The sequence below is a fragment of the Diabrotica undecimpunctata genome, chromosome 8 (assembly GCF_040954645.1).
Source record: "Diabrotica undecimpunctata isolate CICGRU chromosome 8, icDiaUnde3, whole genome shotgun sequence".
Taxonomy (NCBI): Eukaryota; Metazoa; Arthropoda; class Insecta; order Coleoptera; family Chrysomelidae; genus Diabrotica; species Diabrotica undecimpunctata.
Window position 1 is genome coordinate 103,832,805 of NC_092810.1, and position 19,271 is coordinate 103,852,075.

The 19,271-nt window shown below is 35.6% G+C and overlaps 1 protein-coding gene across 3 annotated transcripts in view; it reads right to left on the reverse strand.

The window, feature by feature from the left end:
• Positions 1-19,271, reverse strand: part of mub (poly(rC)-binding protein mub) — a 413,814-nt gene that overhangs the window by 84,506 nt on the left and 310,037 nt on the right. For all 3 annotated transcript variants that reach the window (XM_072540673.1, XM_072540672.1, XM_072540671.1), the window contains 3 exons: positions 15,233-15,349; positions 10,436-10,693; positions 4,427-4,549 (listed from right to left, as the gene is read on the reverse strand). In XM_072540673.1, coding sequence (XP_072396774.1) covers positions 4,427-4,549; positions 10,436-10,693; positions 15,233-15,349 — 498 coding nt within the window. The remainder of the gene's footprint in view (positions 1-4,426; positions 4,550-10,435; positions 10,694-15,232; positions 15,350-19,271) is intronic.

The window sequence follows — 19,271 nt, forward strand, 5'->3', positions numbered from 1 at the left end:
TGATCATAGTGATTTTGCAGTGGTATCTCGTACTATATTATAGTCTTTTTTTGTCCATTCCAAATGTATCACATCTCAAGTGTCATTTCATACTTAGACAATTTAGGTATCGTTTTATTGAGACATTTATATTTAGATATTAGCATCAACCTCGTCCCTGTGCAATATGTTATTTAATAATTAATAAATTAAAAATTAATAAATAATTAAATATAATAAATGAAAAAGCCGAAATAAAATATTAAAATTAAAAAAAAAAATAAGGAAAAACTAAATAAAACAATTTACATCGCCAAATAACACCACAATGCCAAATAGGTTTTTGTTATATATTTTAAAAACATTCTCAAATTTTAAAAGATAAATTTAAAATATTCATATTTTTTATAAAATTGTTGTTTGCACTGATGGTAAATCCTCACCAGAATCAATAGACCATAAAAACACAATTGCGACTAGGACAAAACGAAGGTAACACGCAAATATGTACATAACACAACATATTTACTAAAACCACTGTTTCGCTACTTACTAAATCGACTTTTATGTTCATTCCGCCCATTCTGCACAGACTTCACGGCTGCACGTTACTTGAGCAATTATCATAAATCGTTACGTGGATCCCGATACCTAAAATTTAATAAGCGGAAAATAATGATGGCAGAATGGGTTACGTCCTTCCAAAATTCATCTGCAATAATTTGAATTTAGTGATTTTTTATTATCTCGTACAATGTTTCAAGATGAAGCTCAAATTGTATCGGTAATGTGTCTCGTTTAAACTAAAGTAACATAAAATTCATTTGTTAATGTTTGTACTTTTTATTTAATATAAAAGTAGTCAATGGAATGATGTAATATTAAGTGCGTTTTCAGATAGTCTCATACAATACACTTAAAAAAAAGCCCAAATGTTTTCAATAAAAAAAATTAGGATAAGGTAGAAATACCTTGAAAAACACAACTGGTTTTCTCGTGAACTAGAAGATATAATAAAGAGACTATTCAAATTCGCGGAACTAAGGAAACAAAACACCCAAAACTGGTTTACAAATAAACAGGGTCGTGCGGAAGTGATTGTTTTTGAGGAAAGTATGAATTGCATAACGTTTTAAAAAATATCTGGTCATTTTTAGTACATTCTGACACTTTTTATCTTGCGTCAGATAAGTGAAAATTAAGAAAGGAACTACTCGTTTTGGCACTATGGGGTAACGTGTCAAAAAGACAATTGTAATATTTTGTCTAATCTTCTTTTACCTTATTAAACTTTCTTAAAAAAAACACCCCGAATATGACTGTAACTTCTTTATTATGAAAACACCTTTGCTGGCCCTACCAATAAAATCCATTTATGGTGTTACCTCTCAGAGTAATCCTTGTCTAAATTCGGTGTGTCCTCAGGTTATGACTATATTCTGAATACTGATACGATAAACCTTTTTACAAAAATTACCGTCCGAGTCCCATAAGAACTATCACCTTGTTTTGACTAAAGTGGGCGTTTTTTTTTACTGTAAATATAGAATATAATCCTTCAAAAAAGTGCCGAAAGATGATTCCGTTAGATGAAGTCTATTTTAGACTACGCACCAACTCAACTTTATTTTCCAATTTCAATATTTTCCTATAAATAGGCCTACTCATCATATTCCCGCTATAAATTGGGTTGTAAAGATCCGTTTTCACCCGCTGCGAAAGAAGTTTGTGGAAATTTGATGCAAAATCAGTTCAAACTCGTTACTCGGGGTTTTTGTGGTCGCTGATCACGAATATCATAACGGTGATGGTCTCCGATGCACAAACTCCAAGAGAACAACCCTCTTCTGAGCACAAAGTGACTCGGAAACCATCGCCGACTAATTAGTGTTCATCATCATCTTTGGCGCTACAACCCTGTGTGGGCTCTTGGCCTATTCAAGAATTAGTCTCCATTCCCCCTATCTTTCGTCCTGGCTTTCCAATTTCTGACCCCCTAGATTCCTCAAGTCATCTTCGACTTGAGTTTTAAATCTAGATCTTGGCCTGCCTTTCTTCCTGGTTCCTACTGGCTCCTGATATAATATCTGTCTTTGGGGGTCTCCAGTGTCCATTCTTTCAAGGTGTCCTAGCCACCTTAGTCTATTAATTTTAATGGACCGGACGATGTTGCATTTTTCATAGCATTGATACAACTCAAAATTGTAGCGCCTGCGCCATATCCCGCTTTCTTGTACTCCTCCGTATATGTGCCTAAGTATTCTTCTTTCAAAGCGGCCTAACAGTTCTTCGTCGCTTTTTACCATAGTCCATGTCTCTGACGCATATGTCAGGACAGGTTTAATAAGAGTTCATATATTAGTATCTTGGTTTTTCTGCTAATTATGTGTGATGTTACGACCTGCCTTATATATTCTTCTCTTAATTTCTACGCTTACTAGGATGCTGTTATTTAGTTGTGTTCCAACATATATAAACTCCGTGACCCCTTCGAATGTATGTACTTCTGTCACCAGATCTTGTGGTGCCGCTATTTGTGTGCTATTCGTGACCTTCATGTATTTTGTTTTGCATACGTTGACCTGCAGTCCTATTGTCTTCACGGCTTTTTCTAATGTTTCAACAGCCTGTATCAGGTCTCTTTTTGTCCGCGTTACTATGTCAATGTCATCTGCGTAGGCCAATATCTGTACACTTCTATTGATGATCGTACCTCTGGTTGTTATGCCCGATTTCTATATGGTTCTTTCTAGCGCGATGTTAAACAATAGGCACAATAGACTGTCTCCCTGGCGTAATCCAGTATGTGTTTGAAAAGACCTTGACACTCTGTTTTGTACCTTGACTTTGCACTCTAGTGTTCAGTGACCCCAAAAATCCCCGAGTAATGAGTTTGCACTGATTTTCTATCGAATTTTCAAAATTTTCAAAAAAGGAGACGAGGCGCTGGTTCACCAGATGCCTAGAAGAACATCCCCGTCATATTCAATGACACCAAAACCCCCCGAGTAGCAATATTGAACTTATTTTCGTCAATTAATTCCGATTTACACATTTATCATTTTTCATCACTTCCAAATGGGATTTGCATTGGAAAATGAATTTTTCTTGTTCAATAATGCAATTTTTATTTCCGCATCATCATTTTAGTTCACAAAATTTCCTGACACTCATACGAAACGAATGCAAAAACTTTCATTGAGATCCATCCTGCTTCAAAAATTTGGTAGGTTTTTTGCTTCATTGCTATTACGTCTAAAACTACTAATACTAAAGTCATGGAACCGTTTTGGACACAATGTTTATAGGAGTTCCTTCTCATTTGAAAATAGAAACCTTAACAGCACAACGATACCTCCGGATTACCACATGTGACGTCATATGATGAGTTTGTTGGGTATGTTATGCTAATGCTGGATAAAACAACCGCACATGACAAGAGTGGTAATTCTAGATTTATATAAATCTGCCAAAACATTATTTTGATACTGTGTTGAGAAAATGAAACAGAATTTATAATAGAAACTTGTAATGTGCAGACAACATAATAAATATAGCAGTGTAGAAACTTATTAGATTGAGATATAGAGGTGAAAAGTGAAAAAGTTCCTTAAGACGAAGAAATTCCTTAGGTTCACTAAACGATCGATGCTGATCTGCAAATATCATCAAAAACTAATTAATAAGAAAACCAAAACAAATGCTTAGAGATGACAAAAAAATTTTATAGAAAGCAAGTTTGACATTAACAATCGACGAGTTTAACTATCGAGTAATTGACCTCTTACTGACGTTTTTTTATTTATTTATTAATAAAACGCCCCTTAAGGGGTGACTTTTATACTGCAATCTGATCAGAAAGATCAATTAGCAGTTCTGTTCCATCCTAAATTAATTCTATTCGTACTGACGTAAACATGTTTATTTGTCCGACGAATTTGATAAAAAACATAAGTATTTAACAAAAACTAGACGCTCAATCTTTTTCATTGACATTGATTGTTCTACAAACTATTTCAAAGTTATTTAAATATTTAGTTTTATTATGTAAACCAGACACATTACTAATAAAGGTGGCTTCATTCTTGGTTCGTGCAGGTTTTGAAAGGGAACCACATTATTTTGGTGGTCACTCCAGGTCCATAGTATAAAAGTGGTTTGGTAAGGTGCAAAACAAGTGGTTTTACTGGACAAAGGTTCCAGTCTACGATAATACAACATATTGGAGGGGAAGACAGGGGGAGTACCAATACGATTAACTTACATCTGGCAAGAGATGCGCGGGCGGAAGGGCGGCCTGCAAATGTCCGTTCTTGAGCGGCTCAAAAGAAGCAGCAAGAAGCTGCGCCGGAGCAGCCGCTGCTGTCAGCGGATGGCAAAATGGCAGTGGGTGGGGGGTAGGATGGGCGGGAGCGAATAGGGGGGGCATTACTGTTGAACTACTTACGTCTGTATGGGCGGGAACGGCGTAGTTGCCTTGGATAGTGTAGGCCTGTCCACCGGCTAGGATTACGGGACCACCTACTTGGGGTTTGGGGCGGTAGGGAATTGTGGCGCCTTTGGGAGGGGACTGAAACAAAAACATCGAAAAAATAAGAGGAAATCTTTGTACAACAAATCAATTAGTAGTTAAGATATATTTAAATACAATGAGTTATGTTGACTAACTAAAGAGAACATCAAATAAAAGTTAGGTTCACATTAATTTACTTCACTGTACTTTTTTTTAGTACAGTGCTCTAGAAAAATATTTTTCACCAGTTTATCATTTATGTATTGATTTTCAAGTCTCTTAATGTTCGTTTTTCTTACCTCTTCTTCTGTAGTTAAGTTTGAATGGAATGTTTTGATTGCCTTTTCACCTACGTGTAACGCGGTCCTTTCGAAGGAAGCGTCACTTTAGAAGACAGAGTATTTACCTTTCAATGAAATAAAGACTATGTACCGTGAGTTAATCTACTTTTTATTCTTATCTCTTCCATTTGTCCGGCTTACATGTCCGTACCATTTCAAACTCAAACTTTGACAGTATCATTTACCAGACCTCAGCTCCATAAGTTGCGATGCTTTCAACTATGGTCTTGCAGATTCTGATTTTTGTATCTTGTGTGTTGTGTGTTGGAGCCATTGCGCAACCTTGTCTTAATCCTTCTTGCTACACTTAAAGTTGCTACACTTAAACCTCTATAGTTGTAGCACTTTCCTACCACTGTTGTACCACTAGTTGTATATTTGATGCGTAGGCTGTTTTCGATTCGAGTGGCAGTTCTTCAATTATTAAAAGTTCAATGGTCTCATTGCCGAAGCTTGTCTATTTTTTTATTGCCATTAGGACTTTTTTTTGCTTCAGTTGGTCTTATTGAGTTTTCTTCTTAGAAGATGTCTGACTGGAACCACTGGTCATTATCTTTAGAGTGGACGATCTTCAGTCAATAGATTTTGATAATAATCTTTCCAAACTTTTAGCAGTATTAGGGTGATACTTTCTCCTTTCTATCCGTTCTTAGGATTTTATTATTTTGGATCACGTGTTTAATGAGCCCTTACTTTAGTTAAAATTATTGGTTTACGGCAGGGAAATGATCCCTGCCAGTAGTCGACTTCTTTAGACGAACGAACACATTAGAAGTATTATAATATTTTCGATGTTCTAACTCGAAATGGTTCCGCAGGCGATTACGTATCTTGCAGGATGTTATACCTGGTAAAACAATTTCCAGGCAAAGATCTAGTGAGATTCAGACATTAACTTGGGTATTTGCTATATTAATAAATAAATAAGAAGAGGTCTTTCTCTTCCTCTCGTATGGTGACCCATAAATTACCTGCTTATTATATCTCTGATCATTTGATCTGTCGTTATACCCGCTTGTAAATATTATAATGTAACTTCTACAAGTAAATTTGTCAACAGGGTGAATGAAAAATCTTCGGTTTGAGCTTAGCTTAATTTTAACTGGTATGTCTCATAACATTCAACAGGACAAGAGATATTTAAAAAAAATATTTTATAAAGATAATAGTCAAAGAATATTAATTTCTCTTACGGGTTTTCGGGTAGTGGATGATCACTCTTTGTACATGTATTCATGGTTGTGGTCAGTTTCTATCTAGATTTTTTATTCTTTTTGATATTATCCCTACAAACAATTATGTTCTTAAGCAGGCTTAACACACATATCTGCTTGTAGTTCTCAACGTTGAAGAAAACAAATTGCACAGCTTTGATAAACCGTTTCTACATCTTCTATCATCAGTATGATCTGTAACGTGTTCAATCTCTGACCAAGTTTTTGATTTTGTTTATATTTGGTAATTTTGTTTTGTACTGTTTTAATACATACAAACTTTTTTGATATTTTCTTTTTAAATTTTTGGAATTAAAAATATTAGAAGGATTAATAAAATTAGGGATATTATTATATACATCTATATGTGTTTGTGTTTTGAATAACAAGTAATTTAATGGATAAAATATGCGATGGTTCAAAAATTAGCACAGAAAAAAATAACTATTACAATATCAATGCCTTGAATCTCTGAAGTGATTCAAGAATAAGATACAAATATAGAAAAAATAAATTTACCAGTATGTCTTCTTAAAGAACATGAAAAAACTGATCACCTAAGAAATGATTGTTTTTAAATATATACCAATTGGTCTTGCCTAACAGACAAGACAAATCACCAAGCTGAGAGCTGAGTCTCAATAGATCGCAGCCTGGAAACTGCTCTATCGGGTACAACACCCTGCAAATTACGTAAGTCGTTTAAATCAGAGTTTCAACATAGAAAACATTATAATACCCATGTTCGTCCGTCTAAAGATCCGGTCTACTGGAAAATGATCGATCTCACCGACCCATAATCTCAATGTAAATGTGGGTTTGTAAGACAATCGTAGCTAACTGCGATTGCCTAGTAGTCATATTGTTTTGAGCCTTTCAACTCTTGAAACTTTAAGAGATATTCTTGCCACCGTTGACTAGAAATGATGCGGTAGAGGCGTTCAGGCATATATGCCACGGGTCGTGGCTTCGCACTATTTACCCGCTCGAGTAAGTGCGTCAACTAAATGTTCGAACCTGCGGTTCCTCTCGCTCTGAACAAGATTACTATCGCAACGACGACTCATCAGTAGGGTAAACGTAACCTGTTTCACGACGGTCTAAACCCAACTTACGTTCTCTCTGTCTATGGGTGAACAATTCAACACTTGGCGAATTCTACCAATGACAGGAAGAGATCAAAGGATCATTGAAGGATCAAAATGCGACGTCGCTATTAACGCTTGGCCGACACAAGCAAGTTATCCGTGTAATAACTCTTCTGGCGCCTCTTGCTGAAAACTCTTTAAACCAAAAAAATAGATAGGCCGTGCTTTCGCAGTTCCTATGCATACTGGACATCAGGATCAAGCCAGCGTTTGCCCTTTTGCTCTACGCGAGGTTTTTGTCCTTGCTGAGTAGACCTACGGTATTCTTTGACATATGTACCTGAAGTAAGCTGAAGGTTGAAGTTAAGTTGAAGATCGAAATGAGCACACGAACGTTAGCCGGGTATCCGAATGGGAAGCCTTATCTGAACCAGGAAACCAATGAACGGCACAACGAAAAGTCACTCTCTGTCCTTGGCTCAAGAATACCGTGACATTCGCCGGCTCGTGAGTGATCGACGTACGCGTTTCGCCTTACCGAGCAAGTAAAGAAACGATTACGGTTTTTTCAAAAATTCAAAAGATTGACCTCATGCACTCTACACACAGTTCTGTATATCTGATATTCAACTGAAAAAATTAGAAGTTAGAAATTGGCGGAAATGAAATGGAGGATAGAAGTGTAATATTTACGTGATCAAATATTGCAAACGAAAAGGTTTACAAATTCTTGTAATCACATTGTTTTTAAGGACATAAAGAAACATTTACTCAACATATTCAATACTCCAACGATTCTATGAATGACTACCTTCAATCTTTTGTTTTGTTCCCTTAAACTACTCTCCTTACAGGATAATTTTTTCCTCTGTTGATGAAATGCGCTAAAATACAATCTCCAGCACGTGAACATTCGTTTCGAACGAAAGTTTCGTTTTTGTAATAATGGGGACATCTTCATGGTCGGAGACAGTTAGGTTAACTTTTTTATTTATATGCTAATCATTTCATGTTCTGGAAATAATATTTCTTTTTCTTCTTATTGTAGTGCCTATTCGTTTCGGATGTTGGCAACCAGCATGGCGATCTGTACTTTGCACACAGCTGCTCTGAAAAGATTTGTGGTTTTTGTGTTGAACTATGTACGTAGATTTTACCGCCAGGAAATCCTTCGCCTTCCTTCTTCTTTTTCTTCACGTGCCTCTCCTCTAAGAAGGTTGGCAACCATCATGGCAATTCGCACTTTGACGCCGCTGCTCTAAAGAGGTCAGCAGAAGTGCAGTTAAACCAAGCTCTCAAATTATTTAACCAGGAGATGCGTCTTCTTCCGCGACTCCTTCTACCCTGTATTCTTCCTTGCATTATTAATTGCAACAAGTTATAACGCTCGCCTCTCATGACATGTCCCAGATATTGCAATTTTCTGATTTTAATTGTATTTAAAACCTCTTTATCTTTTTCCATTCTTCTCAACACCTCGACATTCGTGACTCTATCCACCCAACTTATTCTTAATATCCTTCTGTAGATAACTCGAAGGCTTCTAATATGTCCGAAACATTCTTTAAAGTCCAAGCCTCTAACCCATAAAATAATACGAAGAACACGTAGCATCTCAGAAGTCTTATCTTTAAAGAAATTGAAACGTCCCTGCTGCAGAGTACTTTTTTCAGTTTGTTGAAAGAATTTCTTGCCTGTCCTATTCTTGCCTTAATCTCTTCTGTGTACTCATTATTTTCGTTAATTATTACCGTTCGCCTTCCTGGTACTAGCTTTTCTTGTACTTTTCCTTAAAATATTAGTTGCACCAATCCATATCTTTTGCTGTTCCTCATAATGTGAGGAAGGTATTCGATTTTGGCTGTTTTTATTGTGATTAACAGCCCATTTTTCTTTTTGTGTTCTTATTAAAACGTCCTGATTCGTAACTTGATCGGTATAGGATACCTTTTTCTTAAGGAATACAAATGCAGGCTTTAACGATGAACACAGTTACTATTGCCGGTTTCTGGAAGCATATGTCTTATTTCAATTGTGCAAGACTTGTGTATAGGTCATGGTCGACGATTCGACATATTTATGCTTTTCTCGGAGACACCCACAACTGGATCGACTAACCTGGATCTTCGAAAATTAGCTCGTGATTCTGGTCGACAACGCGCTTCGTAATGTAGATTTATTTCCATATTGTTGTACTTTAAGATCAGAATATTATACACAATCGATTTTTGGTACACGCAGGGTCTATTTGACAAATGGATTTCAATGTTAGGGCTTTTTTTATCAAGTACATAATGATTCACAGTACTTGTACCGTTGGTGTAGAACGGCGAGTACTTCAAACTAAATGTTGTCCAGAATTTGACGCCACATTGTTTAGGAGCCACATAGACGGACGATCAGTGTGATGAGACAGCTGTGTCGCTAAGACGCACAGTCTGGCGACTAGTAGCTGCATATGCAGACAGACCCATTCCGTAGCGTTATGTCAATACGATTTTGACAGAGAAAGCAGGTGTTGCAGTTGATCTGAAACGTCATCGTAGAAAGGGAAAAAAACATAATATTGATTGCACACTATAGAAATCCCATAGTACCAAAGGAAAAGTTTCATAAAGTTTATAAATACTTGTAAGTTAACTATACAAACATATGGCGAACTGCTTACTATAATGGATCCAACAATTACATTTGAAACAACAAATATGAGAAAAGCTATTAGCGTTCAAGAAAGATTATCGGTGACAATTAGACAATAGCACAAGTACAATTGCTATACACTAGTAATGCCATTATATTAATGCCGGCCGGGAGTCGAAATCTGCTATTAATTTTTCCATATAATCCTCCATCCTACTATTTCTAATAATTATCCCCCAATAAAAGGAAATGCGACGGTTTATTTAAACATGTCCGTCAGAATAATCAACTGTTGGGATACTAAAATATGGAACGCAGTGCAGAAGTTACGACTATCACCGTCAGTCGACAGTAGTCCCCCATAGCTCCTATAAAATAATAGATCGTCTACATCCTGATATTCAAAATCAATCCCATTTTCATTGGCACAACTATCGAACTGCAATAATATCTGCTTATATCCGTAAACAATATAATCGCTGTCATATACAAACTGTATGGGAGAGAGATAATCAGATGAAAAATTTTTTCATCTTCTAGGAGACACTTCAAAGAGATCAGAATATATTAACAGTTGCAAAAGAGCACAAATTTAAATTTAAAATTTGAAATTACCAATTTTTGAACCAAAGTTTATCACAGACTATTACGTTTACTCACCTCGAGCATAACATTACATATATGATAAATGCATTGCGTAATTGCTTCTCCAGTACCAGAAATAGTGACAGCTCTCTCCGTAGAGTTGGGTAACATCTCAGAGGCGACTTGTATTGACGCTCCAGTTACTTCTCTTATTTCTTTTATTTTGGACCCTGCTTTTCCAATTAAAGAGCCGCATTGGCTGGCTGGAACTACTAGGCGTAGTGTGATTGGAGGACGTGGTACCGAGCTGCTACCACTATTGATCTCCTGAAACTAAAAATAAATTATAAGTATAAATATTTTATTTAATCAGTAGGCGTTGAGAATTAATACGTTTATTATCTGTACTATTGACAATATATTTTATTTAATTTTCTAGTATTTCTTCTGGTATTCTTTAAGTTTCTATGTTAGAACGAGAGTTTTCGTTGAATTTCTCATTTTTCCTTGCCACTTGTCCATCTTTCTCCTCCATCCATATTGTGGTGTGGTGGTTGATCAAAAATGGATTTTAAAGTGGTACGTACTGCATTTTCAATTATGTTTAATTGTACGTTTAGATAATTTATTCCTCCAAGAAGTTCCCCTAAATATTATAAAAACTATCGAAAACATCTATCAAAACAACAAAATGGAAGTCATAATAGATGGACAACTTACAGAACCTACAGAAATAGGTAGCGGAATAAGACAAGGAGACTCATTGAGCCCTATGCTCTTCAATTTAATCATGGATAAAATCATCCAAAGCGTTAACAAAGGAACAGGATACAGAATAGGAAACAAAGAAATGAAAATACTCTGTTACGCAGACGAATGCAATATTGATAGCCCAAGATGAAGAGACTCTGCAAAGACTGGTCCACAGATTTAACACAAGAGCAAAAGAATTTAATATAACAATCTCATTTCAGAAAACTAAAACAATAGTAATCAGCCAAGAACCAACCAAATGTAAAATACAAATTGATGTCATCAGTATTGAACAAGTAATGGAAATAATATACCTTGGAATTACACTGTCCAGTTATGGAGACCTGGACAAAGAAGCAAAAGATAAGTACAAAAAGTACAAAAGTACAAAAAGTATAAAAAGCAAATAGATTGGCAGGATGCCTTAATAACACTATATGGCGAAACAGACACATTAACACTGAGATGAAGTCAAGAATTTATAAAGCCAGTGTAAGACCAAAAAATGACATATGCCTCATGAACAAGACCGGTCACAGCCACAACACAAAGGCTACTGGAAACAGCAGTAGACAGTAGCAGAAGACAGAAGAAAATGTACCGTACAGTGTATAAATGAATGGACACAAAATAGAAAAACAGAATTTAATAACCACATAAGCAGAATGGGGAAGACCCGTGTCATCAAAATAGCAAGAGATATGTCACTAATCGGAAGAAGAAATATCGGAACCGCGCAAAAGATGGAGCGACAACATTCCATAGAAGAATTAATCCGCCAATTAACAAGTCGAATTGCTTATAAAGAGGAAGAAGAAGATAATTCATTATAATAAAAATCTCAAACATAAATCCGCAATTTGAAATACCTAATGAAATAAATGAAGTCATTATGCAACCTAATCAAGTAATGTCGAATACTGAAGAAAATTGACAATGTGCTGTACAACAAAATCAACAGTAATTGTTGCAGCAAACACAAGAAAAACTAAGACAACAAACGAAACAAAGAAAAAGAATAATACACTGAAGAAATCTCCACAGCAAAATCCAGCAACCCAAAAAAAGCGAGGAGGTAAAAGAACAAGCAAATAAAAAACTACCCCCTTTATCAGACATAATTAAAAAATATGACGATATCTACATAATCTATTATTTGACAAAGGAATAGAAGTTACATCAAGACTGTTGGGTTCCAAAGAAATTAAACTTAATTTCATAAATCCAGTGCATATACAACCAGAACAAAAATATTTAACAATAACGGAATTAGATGGCATTCCTACGATAATAAAATCAATCGCCTAGTCAGCGTGATTTCTAAGGTTATCAGATCAGCATTTAAAAATGTACAAATACTTAAAAGTTTTATAAACAAGGAGATACAGATACAAGGGGTAGAAAATATATTAAAGAAAGACTAAAGAAGATATAAACATTTATATAAACATTATATACAAAATTTATGATGTACTAGGAATGTCATACATGCCACCATAACTGCCACATTTGCCGATGACACAAGTATATTAGCTATTGATGATGATGAAGTTAAAGCAAAAGAAAAATTGTAAGGAATGCTTAACGACGTTAACGCATGGATTAAGAAATGGAGTATAAAACTCAATGAGACAAAATCAATATACGTAGACTTTATCAACAAAAAAATTAATAAAACACCGATTGTATTCAATTGCACTGCTAGATCATCTGCCAATATAGCGAAATATCTGGATATATATCTAGATTCCAAATTAAGATGGAAAGAACATATCAAAAAGAAGAACAGAACAACACCAAATATAAAAAAAAACTATTGGCTCCAGTAAAACTAAACCTTTTCTTCTTCTTTGTGCGCCGTACTTGTTTTCAAGCGTTGGCTATCATCGTATTAACAAGCCGATGAAATGTTCTCGATCGGCAGCTAGATGAAACAATTTCGACCTGTCCATTGTCTAATATTATGCAGCCAGGACAGTTGCTTTCTTCCGACCCAGCGTTTTCCTTCGATTTTGCCCTGAATGATCAACCGGAGTAAGCGATATTTAGGTCCTCTCATTATGTGGCCGAAGTATTGGACCTTTCTTATTTTGATGATGTTGATTAATTGTTGCTCTTTGTGCATGGTCTTTACTAACACACGTTCGTTAGGTATGGGTATAGGTTCGTTGTCCACGGGATTCTGAGCATGCGACGGTAACACCACAACTCGAACGCTCCTAATTTATTAAGATTTTTTATTTTTGTTGTCCAGGTTTCAGATCCACAGAACAAAGCGGATCAGACGTAGCACTTCAATACTCTTAGACGTATGGTCAATGACAGACTTCTACTGCACAATGCAGAACGCCAGTTAATAAAGCTTTTTCGTGTAATTTCTGTTTTGGTCGAAATTTCCTCGTTAGTTTCAACCTTGCAAAACCTTTTGAGTAAGTGTAAATATTTTAAGTTTGAGTAGAGTAATGTGTGTTAAGTGCTAAGTTAAATCGGTTAAAAAAATTGAGGAGTACCATTGGGGAGAACTCGAACAAACATTAGTATTAAGATACGCAATTTAACGAAATACATGAAGATACTCACAGATATTAAGCAGACAAGAAAGCTGCATTAAACATTCTCAAGTCTACAACTTGTGAATCCGTATCAGTTTGGAGCTACAAACAGCCTCTCAAGGAACTGAGAAAGTCCAACAAAATAAATTGGTTATAGTTGCCAGGAAATGATAGAATTTTTAGAAACCAGATTGACGATCGTATTGCTAAATAAAATGCTCGTACTCCTTTTACCTCACCAGTATCGTTCTGTAGCATCCAAGAAAGTCATGGAATATGTCCAAAAATTGAAAAAGGAACTTCTTCTTCTTATTATTGCGCCGTCTCCTTCCGAAGGTTGGCGATCCAAATGACAATTATTGTTGCTTTGGTAACTGCTGCACGATATGGTCAAACCATCTCCTCAGGTCTTTCAGCTACGAGTTCTGGCGTCTTCCAACTGATCTTTTGATGAGGAAAATTTTTTTTGATGCAAAAAAAATTTTGAAAAGGAACTTAGTACAACTTATTGGGAAAATATTCCAGGCCAAAAACAAGGGAAAGATTACGACCTGAGTGGTATTCAAAAAGACTCTAAGGGCCCTCTCGCACTAGACAGCCGACATATATGAGCAGCCAATAGACGGCTAGTTGTGTCTGTTCTTTAATACGCAGTGACAATAAACCGGAAGCGATATGGACCTGGAAGAGGCCATAATTATTTACTATTTGTCTTGTAAAAAATGTACAATAAAGAAAAGGCTGGTAAATCGCCCTCGCAAATCATATAGGTAATCTCTTCCCATCCTCGTTTTTCTCTTCTCGATCACTGTATTCGCCAGAAGATATATTCCAAATCGATTTTTCTTATCCCAAGGCGGCTTTCAAATTCCCGAATTAATTTTTCGGTATCAAAGGTCATTTTAAAAACGTTGGGGATAGGTCTGGCTGACACGACAGTGTAGGGAGACTGAAGGCAGCCATATTCATTTCCCTTCAGAATCCTCACTCGCTTTGGCTGTCATGCCGGTGCAACAGATACGCTCTAGTGGCTGCCGCAGCCAGGGATTCTTGGCTGCCGCAGCCAGGGATTCTTGGCTGCCTAGTGCGCGGGGGCCCTTAGAGCTTCAAAAATAACAAAACTGAACTCAGAAGAATCACACGTTTTCACTGGATACTGCTCACTAAAACGTCTCTAGAAAATGGATAAAGTAGACAGAGGAAAATTTAAAGGAAACGGACGAACATAGTGTAAGTGTTCGCCAATGCCATAAACATCTGATCCAGCTCTTTTAGAATCTGATCAGGTAAAAATATCGCTTTCTTACTAACCTAAGTCTGTTGGACTAAACAAGATGTAGGATATACACAAAACAGGCATAGCTTCATATACCTTTTAATAATCTTAAAACCATGCTACTTATTTCTTGTGTAATTAAGATATGCTGGAAACTAATCACAATTGTAAAATTGGAAATATTTTAATGACGTTTTTTCGACTGTCAGCTGGGAAATTGTCGTCGAAAAAAAAAAATAATTTTTTTTTTTCGAACTCTAAAAATTTTAATTACATTTAATTTTATCTTACCTCCTCGAATTTTTTACATATTAGTGTAAAAGCTTTAAAAATTGCATTTGTTGATCCTATGACTGTAACAATTCTTTCCGGGCACGATCCATCGGAAATATTTATTTTTGCACCACTCTGAAAACAAAAAACAAGATATTAATAATCTCATTCAGTACTTTCTACTACATATATAACATCGTGAACTGCCAAAAAATTTCGAAAACAAAAGTTTTGAAATTAAAAAATAGTCCCAACTGTCTAGTGAATTTAATATTCACAAACACTTTATTAACAATATAAAACTGCATCAATTAAAACAAAGATTTAAATGTTTATTTTTAAAATTTTATAGTTTATAGATCATATTATTTTACCATTTCAAGAGAAAGATAGAGTAATTTCTCAGAAACGGAACTAATTTGGTATGCATCATTTAGTACCTGGACTTGCTCTAAAATGGCGTTATTTCAGCTTTAGCTTCTATTCTGTCGTCTAAACGTTTCTGCACATCACCCGTACTTACACCCTAAAAACTTTTCTGCCTGCTTTTGTTAGAAGAATGGACTATGAGATGAGTACACAGATTATATATGTATGTCAAGGAATGACAGTAATTTGTTGGGGTTCGTTTATTATAACCAGAATAGTTTTATCCAGTCAATTGCAAGCGAGCAGTAATTTAACATTATTATAGCGTGATAGAAGAATTTTCTACGTATCCCTCTGCTACATTAGTTGATTTCCATCCTCCGTGTCTTTTCAAGTTGGTTATAGTACCACCACTATCAGCCAGTAAAGTGGTTGAGCTCCATTTCTTGGAATTGGAAAACGAAAAACTGAGCGAAAAGACACGAATCTTAAATGACAAGTGTTGTCATAATAAAATACAAAGTTGATGTTATTGTCAAACCCGTTACCTACGAGGGTGGATTGATATAAAACTAGCCTTTGATAGAAAAAACAAGTTTTTTGGAACTAAATCGATTTATTTCTCAACATAGTCCCCTTTTAGCTCGATACACTTAAGTAGTAAGACGATGTTCCAATTTTTTTATCCCATCCAAATACTACTTTTGCTCGAGCTCTTCAAAATAGGCCGAAGTTTCAGCGACGACTTCATCATTTGTTGCGAAACGGCGTCCTCCGAGCCATTTTTTAGGTTTGGCAACAGGAAAAAATCCCTGCTGGCGGCAAGATCTTGGGAATACGGTGGGTATTCAACCAATTCATAGCCCAATTCGTGTAATTTTGCCATGGTGACGGCCGATAGGTGAGCCGGTGCATTGTCTTGGTGAAAGAGCACTTTTTACGCTCTCCAAACCGGGGCATTTTAGACGTAATTCGGCATCGAATCGATCCAATAATGCTGCGTAGTAATCACCATTGATTGTTTTTCCTTGTTCTAAGTAGTCGATGTGTATGATGCCCTTCGCATCCCAGAAAACAGTCGCCATCACTTTACCGGCCGAATATGCACTCTTTGCCTTCTTCGGCGGCCCTTCGCCGTTTTTTCGCCACTGTTTCCACTGTTCTTTGGTTTCCGCAGTGTAATAATGCATCCAGGTTTCATCAACGGTGATAAATCGGCGAAAAAAATCCTTGGGATCGCGCCGTATCATCAGGGCGGCTTTGATTTGTACATTCGTTTTACCCTTTTTGTGGAGGAACTTAATCACCGAACGATACTCTTTTTTTACATTTTCTGCGGCTGTAAAGACCAAACTAATTGTTTTTAAAACTTAAAATATGTCATGAATGGCAAATGTCAACACCGAAACCAATTCGGTATCAAGTGGCGCCATCTATCAAAGGCTAGTTTATTATCAATCTATCCTCGTAGCTACCCAAAATCGTCCCGAAAGTGAAAAAACTAGTCAAGAAAGTAGCTACTTTCGGTACGAGTTGTGTAAAATGGTACTTTCGATTTAAACGATCATACCGAAAGTTTTATTTTCGGGACGGTTGCAGAAAATGGATTTTTCGCGGAGGGTTTACTTTTGTTTGAATAAAAAAACCTGTGATTATTACGAAGATATGAACGAAGATGTGTTTGACGAATATTTCGAACAAACGATTGCATTCATACCTAAACATTCAGCTATTGTCATGGAGCAAGTTACCACTCCAGATTAGTTGAATGTTTACCAAATATGCAATGGAAGAAAAATTAAATTGCAACGTGGTTAATTTCTAAGGAAATAAACTTTGACAATACAATGACAAAAGCAGAAATATTAAATATTGTCATAACCCATAAATAATATAAAACATAATATATTATTGAAGATATAGTCAGAAAACTAAGTATTGAAATACTTCGCTTACTACCCCATCATTCCATCATTGTGAGCTTAATCCCACATAGTTGATATGGACCCAAGTTCCCCAAGATAACGATGTTCGCATTAATACAACTTTTAAATTGTCGGATCTGACTAATCTTTTTCATAAAGCAATATCGAAAGTAACGACAGAATATTGAAAAAATGTATTAATCACGTTATTTATCATGAGTGTTGATATCTTCCACGTTTCACAGCCATATAGTAATACAACTTTTAAATTTATGTTTCTAAATAAAAAAAGAATAAAAATAGAATAGTGACATAAAATGCTAAATAAATGAAAATGAAAAATGTTCTATAAAGTTTCATATCAACAAGAAGAATTCGACGTGATTAATATAAGCAAATAGATAAGAATCCAGCGAGCAAGTTCAACTTAAATTGCTGCCGATTAGGAAGTAACACCGATACTAATTAAAAAATAATAATGATGGAAATATACTGCGTACAATTTTGCACATTGTTTTTTGCATCGAGTACAATTCATTTATTGTAATAAAATGTTTTAGGTGTAGTTAATATTTAGCGCGGCGACATAAAAACTTTTTAGTTTTATCGATTGGCATACTAACAATTGTAAGCAGTTAACGTTTTATCTGTAATTTTATGTGTTTTCCAATAACTATCAATTAAATGTTTTGTAAATCTGTAAAAGGTGACATAAAACTTTCATGTCTTAACTGTAAGTGTTTGCAGTTGCATGAAATGTAATATATTTAGATGTAAAGAAAGAGTCAATTACATTTTTATATATTAGTAATTATATCTTGAAGCTGTAAGCGACCCTGACATTTGGTGTTCTGTTATTTAAATTTCATAGGAAAATCATTAATCATCCACATATAATTTGATAATGTATGTATTTTACATAATTTAACTATATCTTCTTCATATGTTATCCATTTAAATAATTTGATCATAAAAATTGTTTCCTTGGTTTAAAAGTTATTGAAAAAATATTTTAATCGATACTGCAAAGCATGCAGACATCTTTTCTTTGATCGCGGCATTTTTGTAATAGAATATTTAGCACAAAAAGTGCCTCCCTAGTTCCCATAGCATTTCTAAAACCAAATTGGGCTTCTTGGCATTTGCACCTAAGTTTGTTGTAAAGCATTCTTAGGAAAATCTTATCGAGTGTGGCTCATTCGACTCATTAATCAATATTCGAAGAATTTTCTAGCATTGCGTTTTTAGGTATTGCAACAAAGATAGACTTGAGCCAATCTGTGGGAATCATGCCAGTGTTATATATTGCATGATAAAGTTTTTTTACTTTACCTTTTTGTGTCCGGGAAAGTATGGTTTCTGAACCCAGTATTGGGCTGTATCCAGTGCTAGTTGGTTGTCTGTCCAGAAGTCATCGAGAGTGCATCTATGCGGGCAGTTTGGGCAGTCTAGGAGATGTTTCATGTTCTCTATTGCCCCGCAGTCACAATTGTCGCCGTTCTCTTTCAGCAGACTCCGCGGGACAGTCTGCGGGAAATCTCGCTTTGTGGAGTCTAAACTCTACACTCTTTTATGCTGATTCTCGAAAAATCTTGAGTTCTTGACTTTTCCATTATTTTTTTCTTTCTATTTTGCTTATATGTTGTTGCTTCTCTAAAGGCGCCAATTTAGCAAATTTGCTATCATTTCCTTCCAGCAACTGCAATCTCTAAACGATTCGAATTCATACAATCTCATATTTTCCAAAGAAGAATACTTCTTAT